Source organism: Sinocyclocheilus anshuiensis, unplaced genomic scaffold (assembly GCF_001515605.1).
Source record: "Sinocyclocheilus anshuiensis isolate Anshui unplaced genomic scaffold, SAMN03320099.WGS_v1.1 scaffold641, whole genome shotgun sequence".
NCBI classification, from domain to species: domain Eukaryota; kingdom Metazoa; phylum Chordata; class Actinopteri; order Cypriniformes; family Cyprinidae; genus Sinocyclocheilus; species Sinocyclocheilus anshuiensis.
This window is the reverse complement of record NW_015536503.1, coordinates 259,339-268,587: the sequence shown is the minus strand read 5'-3', so window position 1 is coordinate 268,587 and position 9,249 is coordinate 259,339. Positions and strand designations below refer to the sequence as shown.

The following is a 9,249-nucleotide window of genomic DNA, read 5'->3' as shown; positions in this document are numbered from 1 at the left end:
ACGCTTAGTAACACATACAGCTGTTCCCTCACCACAGTGCAACAGTGAAAAGGGACCCCTTTCAAACAGTGTCGCGTTCCGAACGTTGTTTAAGCGACATACCGGTATTGTGGTATTTTAAAAATTCATATCATAATAAAAATAAACACCGGTATTTGGTATGAACCAGTATACCGCCCAGCACTAGTTTCGCTTTCAGGCCGGTGGGGCTAGAGTGAGCGGCAGCCGGCGGATTCGACGAAGGAGCGTCCGGCGGGCTTGCGGCAACCACATGTGACGACCCCGGGCTGGACTCTGCTTCGTCCATGGTGAAAGCCGATCCGTCGATCCACAGCGCAAAGTTGATGTATTTCCTCAGCGACCAGCACGGATCAGCTCTAGGCATGACGAAGCAGATATCGTCCTCTTTTGGAAGGCAAAACAAAGTAGTTTCTCTTTCACAACGAAACACAGCGTCTTCACGACATACTACACTACACATACAATACTACAGCGAGAATAAAAGTTACGCCACCTTTCTTTGCGTGAACCTTTGGGCAAATCTTCCCACATCGTGACGTAGACATGTGGGGGCGTGTTAGAACGAGCCGTTTTAGGTAGACGTGGTTGACTCTTAACTTTTATAAAGAATATCTCTTTGGATTTGAGACTTTAGTCTTTGCAACTTTACAGATCTTCCTTATGCACCAAGAGCTTGTAACACTCCAAAGAGAAAGGAAAAATTGAAATTGCATCATATGACCCCTTTAATTATCTGAGAAAATAGTGTCTAATTCTCACTGGCTGTCTGGTTAATGTCCTGATAGTTTGTCAAAATAACATTTACAGAATTAAATCAGATTATAACGTTCAACTACATCCAGTGGCTATTTAAAGACTTGGTACAGTAGTTTTCTTTTTCATATTTATAGGAAACTGCCCATGGGCAATGGACTTTCAGGAACAATACAAGAAACTTTGGGAATAAGGTGTGAATGTGAGAGAAAGGAGGAGAATTGGTCATTATGGTGCTGTTGTGAAAATTAAGAACATGATGGCATTAATAACTAACACAAAAGTAATGTAAAACTGTATTTTGTCATATAATACTTTATAATAATTACCTTTGATTAATATTAACGCCAAAATCATTAGGGCGAAAAGTTAATTTTTTTTATGTTCTGCAAAACATTTATTTTACTCCAACCAATTTGCATGTAAATTGCATTGGAAACATAATGTATTCAGCAATACAAAACTGACATACAATCAAAAAACGTTAATAATTAAAATGATTTTATTCAGGCTTACAGTAACTAAAATAATTTAATTGTCTCTAAAGGAGAACATACAAAAACAATAATAATAATAATTTTGTATTACATAATAAAATAGTAACTTACCAGACCACATGGCCAATTTCTCCAAGGCTTCCTCTTGAGTTTCTGAGTCTTCAGCCAGAATCAGAGATGTGTGCGTGTACGGCAAAGGTGAACCAAGGCACGTATTGTATTTTAGTACTTCACAAGTTGTCGATTTCTTGCAAAAGTCGTTGAATACCGTTTCATTTGGTTGCAAGATAACCGCCTGAGCGATTATAGAGGTTGCTGCCCAGATCCAAAGCATCCAAAAGCCTCCAACAATGGAGCAGAGGCGCTTGGAGGACATCTTGGAGACCCAACAATGTAGCGATGTTTCATCAAATGTTTCAAATAAACTGTCGATCTCCACTCGTGCGCGATGCGCTTGAAGGTTTCAAACCAAGTCAAAGTGTGGATATTTCCTAGATTCCTGATTCGACATTTCAGATTTTAAAAGAAACGTCTTCCGATTCCAAAGTTTTTATGCCTCCTTTCTCTCTCACATACTATTGAAAATCTCGTCATCGTACAAATGCGGTGCGTAAAAGTTGTAAACAAAAGTTACGTTTTAAATTCCAGCACAAAGTTTACCCCAGCTCAGTTTTTCGTTACTTTAAAAAGTTTGAAGAAACCAAATAGCGTTCACCATCCCCCACTTTTGTGATGGAGGAAAAAAAAATGTTGCCTTGAAAAGTCTGGGACTGGGACTGTAATTTGATCCCTGGGGCTGCGCGCTCCGTCCCCCTTGAGCCCAGTAGCTTGCCCCCGCTTCCCCCAGTTTACAGCAAAAACAGAGCGCGAGAAATTTAGTCAAAACTCATCTGCTCATCGGACGGAGACCTGAGATAGTGGTCCTAAATTGTCTTTCACTTTCACAAGAATCCGTTTTTTTTCCCCAGACTCTGGTATGCACAAGGAGGGGTGCACACACACACACACACACACACAAATAACAAAAACTTCTGCTCCCATCCCCCTCATGCTGGGGAAAAGCAATCCATGCCAGCCTACAGCATATTTACATGCTTCACTCATGTCTTATCTTATAGTATTTAACTTCTGCATTTTGATATTTGCCTTTATTTTTTCTACATGAGAATAATTTTCTCATTAAAAAAATCATTTACTATATAGCTTTCACTTTTTAATATTTTTGGGCATTTTGCCTTTTCTGCAACATAATAAAGTCATACTTAAACCATATTAATGCCATATAGTCATTATGTTTTTAATGTTTTATATCACAATTATTTGATTACACTTATGTCATAATTTCAACTTTTTATCTAAATATGACATCTCATAAGCAGGGCCGTCCTTAAGGGGGTGCAGTTGGTGCGGCCGCACCGGGCCCCGCGCTTGAGGAGAGGAACAGGATGTTGGCAATTCATTGTATACACAAATGCAATTATGGTAAAAAAAAAATCTCTACAGTCGTGTGATGAAGAATGCAATCTACGGGATACACAATATAAACTAACATGCAATATTAAAAATAATTCACAGTAATACAGAAAGTACTTTAAACAATTTCACAGTGTCAATCTGAATGAAACCTTGCGGTGTAGACTCAGAAAACAGAACTTTTCTTTTGGTGAAGTACCTTTAGCACACTTTGCATTGTGTTTACAGTGATTGTGATTCATCACTGAGTTTATCTCATTTAATCGTTTTAAATCGTTATTTTCATCTTATTCCCATGGGTACAATACTGTTGCCACGGAAACTAAAAGGAATTCTCAAGGGAGGGGAATAAACTTGGAGTAGTTTGGTGTATCAGATCAGATTTAGACAGCAGCACTTGTTGGTGTCGATGTGGTTGGTAGACTATGCTGAGGATTAACACAGTGCCTTCTTAAAAAGCCCGTCTAACATTGCCACTGTAGAATGAGTCAGAGAGAGGCACAGACCAGGGACCACACACAAACACACTCAAGCTCTAAATGGGAGAGCCTGGCCCAAAACGTCTACCTCCCTCACTCTCTCTACACACACACACAGTCTATTGCTTTCCTATACATTGACATAAAATACATCTGCTGTGGTGTTAATAAATAAATTCTACATAAATATTTTTTTTCTGGTCATACTGGCTTTTTAATAACATTTACAAACTAAAGGTGTCTGCCACACTCTGTGTTTGGATTTCCAAATGAGTTTTGGATAAAGGCTTCACGAGTTACCAGCACTCGGCTGCTCACAGTACATTGCACTCTTGTTTTCACTACACCTTGTATGCATTTCCTCCCATGTCTATGAATGCATCTTTGTAACGCATGTTAGACTTAAACTTACCACCAATAAAAAAACCTGAGCATCCATGTGCAACTCAGTAAAACTCAGTTGTCAGATTACAGCCTTGGAATATGTCCTGCAGGTGAATTATTTGAAAATGGAGATATTGTATTGAATATGAAATGGGGAAAAATTGTTTGTTTGTGTATTTGCATCTCTATAATGCCATAATAATAATAATAATAACAACAACTAAAATGTTTCCTTCTGTTATAATATGTATGACATGTATTTTTTTTGTAATAACAATAATATTAAAACAGAAAACTACAGTTTCCTTCTGTAAAAATAAAATATAAAAAACGATTAATTATAAAAATATATATTTTTTGTTCAAATAAAAGATAAATATTAATTAATATGAATAATAATGAGAATGATAAATATTTATATTTAAAAAATATTTTTATTTATATTTACCTTTTTAATAAAAAGGGATGAATAAAACAACAGAAACAGTAAAATTAATTTTTGTTTGTATCCATTGAGATCCACTTAATGAACATTGTCCAAACGGAAGGTGGACACTCACCACTGTCTGAGTATAAACAGCGAAGTAAACACTTGAATCTCTGGCCAACTCAAGCACAGACTATAAGCAGATTTTGTTGATAGGGGAGTCATTCCAGAAAGAATACAGCCAAATGCCATGGAGTGAGTTATGTTGTAATAAAACCAATGCTCTTTAAATGTTTTGTGCTTATTAAAAATATATTCTTTGAAATAATACTTAAAAAATAATATGATATGAAATAATCTGGAAATTAAGAAGCACATATGACTGTTTAGACATGTTAAAGTGAATTTTTTTATGCAAAATACATGGTGAATAAAAATATTTTCATTTCTATTTAATCTCGGATGTTTATAATATCTACCAACACAAAGTTTGTTTTTAAAAATGTCCATACTGGAAATCAATAAATATCACATTAAACTAGTTTGAACCATCCTTTACTAAGATCACACTCCTTAAAAAAACATTTTGTGCTCATAAAATATCCCAAAATAGTTTTATTGACCTCTTGATCTTCAGTTTGTCTTACACTATTCCTACAAATATTCTGGTTTCTAAAATATCATACAAATGACCTTACATATGAAAATGTGTCTTGGTTGCCTGTTCTTAAGCCCAGTTCTCCTTATTCAGAATCCAGTCCATGTCAGTCACTTCAGGCAGCAACGAGTTCCCAAGCTTTCTATAAAACCGTTTTGAGTTTCAGCTCCAGGGGTCTGAGCGATGTTGTTTGTTGTAATTCTGTAGTTTAATCTGATCCTGGATTTGATTAATAAGGATCTGAGAGAGAAGGATCCCAACCGACTGAAAAAGAGAAAAGATCAAGCTGTCAGTTCAAACTAAATCTAAATTTAGAGGCTTAAAGTAGCCAGTTTAAGATCGGACGAAATCTAAGGTCACCCACGATGACCTTTTATATTATTTAGATAATTTGTGTAATTTCTCATTTTAAGCAGATTGCCTGCTTATTCCATGTCAAGAGGTACCTGTGGGATGGCCAGGCCCAGTGCGATGCCTCCCAACAGAAACAGGTTACTGTGGACCCAGTTCACCACTTTATCAATGCAGCCATTGGTGTTAATGAAGGCACCAGCTGCGAGATATTCCAGCTGCTGCACCCCATGACCACACATGGTATTTATAACAGCCTGACAAAACCTAAAAAAGGCAAAGTGGTATTAGGGGAAGGGACATTTAATACATTAATAATATATGTATAATATATTACAGCATTATTAATTAGATTTAACATATTAATAATGAATTTATAACATTATAATAAAATATAATATTTAATTTATTTATTTACTTAATGATTAAATTACATTTTCATATAGTTAAATATATTACATACATAATAAAAATTTTAATTCAAAGTGCAAACATCCTTTTTGGAGCCTTTTCTCACCTCCTCTTTGGAGATCAGGCAGCAGGAGAAGGGCACAGAACAGCGCTCTCTGCTTGGGTTCTCTTTTGAACAATTGAAGTACATGTTCTGAGACCAATCCAAGTAAGAGATCCCCCCACAGCAGTTAAACTGATCATATCATAAAGCCAAAACATCATTATCAACTACTACAGACTATTATGATGTATTATACATGTATGTATACATAACCCTGACCTGTTTTTGCCCATAGTCAATGAGGTTCTGAAGATCTATATCATCCCTGTAATTCTTGATGGCGCTGTCAACCATTTCTGTTACTTTGCCACGTGCCTGTAGGGGATACATTTTATTGAAAATGTTGGATTATTAGAATAGTCAGGTGACAGACAGTAGAGGGCGCACTGTGTGAACTAGAAATCCAGAAAGTTTGTGACTGTGGGTTTTGTTATAGCATGTTCAGACTCTTTAAATAGTGTACTTATGCCTGTATATACAAAGCCTTCACAAAGACGGGGGGATTTAATAGTGCACTAAAATACTATACTGTAATCTGACTAATTAAAGGTAAATCAAACAAATTACAGAATTAAATTAGCGTTGGCTACTTGAGTAAATACAACCCAAGTTCACATTAGCTCTACAAAATGGATATAATCTGGCTTGTAGCATTGGCATTAGCATACTAATCTGATTCATGATGATTTTTACCTTGTCTGAGAAGACAAAACCCAGAACACCAGCCACTAGCTGCAGCAGAAAGATGATAGTCAAGACGATGCAGAACTGCAAGGGAATTAAAGGTTGCTATTAGGATTTGCTTTGTACTTCACATTTTCTATGTAAAATGCACCTTGTTTGATGCTGTTTGTAGTTTTATCTCCACTAAGAGCTATTTCAGTCCTGACTAAAATTGTACCAAGACTGTAATATTGGGCACATTCTTGATACTTTGTGGATTCAAAAACACAAATTATACATATAATTTGGAACGGTCCTTTCCTGACGTAACAATTCTGATCAGGCAGCTGGCTTTATTACTGACTTACTGTCTGCAGTAAGCATATGTTCTCCCTCAGAGAACCCACACAGCCGCAGAACGTGATGAAGAACATGAGAATGCCCACTATCATCAATAACAGAGCAGGATCCACCGTCAGACAGGCCAGCGCTGTCTCTGTAGAGTAAAACAGAGACATATCAGATAGATGGACAGTTTTTGTGGCACTATGGATAGATAAACGTTATCTATAACACAGTATATACACAATTTGATCTATAAAAGATTCACTTTATCTCTGTAACCCCTATATTAATGGACACTGTGGATTAAATTATTAATGGCCGACTTTCTACAAAAGCACTGGTTACTGAAAACTACTGCTTTTACACAATGCTCCTTTACAACCACTAGGTGTCAGTATGAGTTCCAGGTGACTGCCATATCAGACTTCCTGAACCTTTATTTGTGAATATCTTTCATGATATGGCTACAACTTGAAGCAAGCTACAAAATCTTTGCTTTTATATTCATTAGATGAAGTTAGTCTGTGATATAACATTTATAAGCTCATTTTCTGTAGCTTACTTGCCGCTTTTACGCTTTGTTGTGGAAAAACTGCATATGTTAGCAGCATCACCATATAAAGTAGCTTCAACATCTAGGAAGAAAGCTACACAAATACAGATATCTGAGGATATAAACCCTGTTCTGCTGTCCAGTGGTACACACTTACCGTGTTTAACTATCCTGGAATAAACTCCAATAGATATGAGGATCAGTGCGATTACCTATAACACAAAGATAAGTCTTTATGTTAAAACAGATGTTGTACAAAAACACAGGATGATTCTAATGCCATTGTCATTCCTCTTCAGGGTGTGGCAGGAAAAAATTCGTATTCATCAGTTTTCCTAAATAAAAAAGGACTTGAGTGTGTAAATGGCTTGAATAAGTAAAGTAAATACTCTTATTGTCAAGTTTAAGGTCATTGTTTAGTGAGGGGCCTGTTGCTCACCTCAAACTGTATTGTGAAAAAACCTGACCAAGGCCAAGTTTGTATGTACTTACACTATATACAGCATCAGTATTTGTGAAAGTTCATGAGAAGAACAGAGTATAGGAAACTCTATAAAAAGAAGCGGAGCTTTAAGGTTCATTCACTTTCTGTTTCGCACACAACAAAAAGTCCCAGTTTGTCTGACACAATGTAGCCCCCTTTCACTGACACAGCTATCGGATTACTACGAAACTCCACATCGTTTTTTTTTTTCATCGTTAATAATTTCTGAAACCAAACTGTCCTATACACTATAAGAGGAAGGAAACAATCTCTCCTGTGCGCTGATCTAAGTTGCAAGTTTGCATATGTTGCATTTCCTGTATTCAAACGACTACAATACTGCATTACTTTTCAGTTTCACAAAGGTGAATTGCTGTTCTATATAGCTTTGTACCACTAAAAGGAGCGCAGATGTGCATCAACACACTGAAAAAAGATGATTTGGTGCCTTTCTGTACAGTGCATTGAGACCCAGTAGTCAAATGCTCAGTATTACACTGCATTATAGTTAAAACTATAGTAAGTTGTTCTTGAGGCTTTCAGCATGAAATCTCCTTAGGTATTTGCATGTGCATATTTGCACCAGCAAGCATGCAATGCACTCTAATCAACAGACCTGAACTTAAATCAACTCATGGTGTCCATATGAATTGTTAGAAAGTTCATAGTAAGTTTGATGCCTTTCTGCAAAACACCTGAAATATCAAAACCTGTTTTAAATATTTTGGGTGTCTGATTCTCCCTCTGAAGAGGCGTTATTAATTTAGGTCTATTATTCAGTAAATGCTACAGGGCAACAAATAAAAGAAAGCATGGGGCCCCCAATCATCCAAACACCCTGCATCGCTCTATCAGCATATGAATCAATGAGACCCGCTGCTTAGCAACAGCCACAAGTTTAAAAAAGTTTGGGAACGTAAACTGGCAGTATCAAGAACTTCACAAAAGAGGGTTTTGTTGATGAGGTCTAATATGAACTCATTATTATTCTAGCAAGATCTTAACAGGCCCAATTTATTGAGGTGAAATGCAGGAAGTTCCTTGAGTGTTTCTCATTATATCAAGTCAAGATCAAACAGGTTAGGCTCCTGTACTGTGTGTCATGAACTGTTCTGTGTTTTTCAAGGTATTCTGAGAATCTAGCCGGTGGTGCAGTAATACACACTGGTGTTGAGACATGCCCATGGGTGATGTTTTCAGTGTTTGTTCATACTAAACTCCATGAAAGCATGTCAGTCTTTATGAATACAGGTCAAGTTGCTTTTAAAACACTGTTAGACTCATTTGACCATCATTCAGTCTGGAAGACAACTAAGTACATTAATTCTGTTTGTATATATGCAAGCTTGCTTGGTGGTTTTGCATTAAAAAGTAGGAGTTTCAAAAGTCATTTGGTAAAACGTTAATCATTAAACTACATCATGTGAAGAGGAGACAAAAACAACTCTACATAAACAGCATTTAATTTATTTGTTCTTATATATATATAAAAACTCAAGAGTATACAAATAATTATTTATATTTTCTGTGGATAATGTAATAGAATATATAGTGTGCATATTTAAAAAGTGTTAACAATTATTATTTATCATTTGTGTCTAATATATCAAGTTTATATATATATATATATATATATATATATATATT

At 36.1% G+C, this 9,249-nt stretch overlaps 2 protein-coding genes across 3 annotated transcripts in view; both read right to left on the bottom strand.

Annotated features, from left to right (window-relative positions):
- The window catches only part of smo (smoothened, frizzled class receptor), an 11,397-nt gene extending 9,622 nt beyond the window's left edge, over positions 1–1,775 (bottom strand). The window contains exon 1 of the mRNA XM_016488904.1: positions 1,383–1,775. Coding sequence (XP_016344390.1) covers positions 1,383–1,647 — 265 coding nt within the window. The 5' untranslated portion in view covers positions 1,648–1,775. The remainder of the gene's footprint in view (positions 1–1,382) is intronic.
- Positions 1,776–4,119: 2,344 nt separating this feature from the next.
- LOC107690898 (tetraspanin-33-like) overlaps positions 4,120–9,249 on the bottom strand; it is a 5,855-nt gene continuing 725 nt past the window's right edge. Inside the window, exons 2-8 of one of the 2 annotated variants that reach the window (XM_016489313.1) lie at positions 7,276–7,330; positions 6,589–6,716; positions 6,251–6,325; positions 5,777–5,872; positions 5,561–5,689; positions 5,139–5,300; positions 4,120–4,956 (exon numbers count right to left, since the gene is read on the bottom strand). In XM_016489313.1, coding sequence (XP_016344799.1) covers positions 4,855–4,956; positions 5,139–5,300; positions 5,561–5,689; positions 5,777–5,872; positions 6,251–6,325; positions 6,589–6,716; positions 7,276–7,330 — 747 coding nt within the window. In that variant the 3' untranslated portion in view covers positions 4,120–4,854. The remainder of the gene's footprint in view (positions 4,957–5,138; positions 5,301–5,560; positions 5,690–5,776; positions 5,873–6,250; positions 6,326–6,588; positions 6,717–7,275; positions 7,331–9,249) is intronic. The other variant, XM_016489321.1, reaches the window with a different exon arrangement.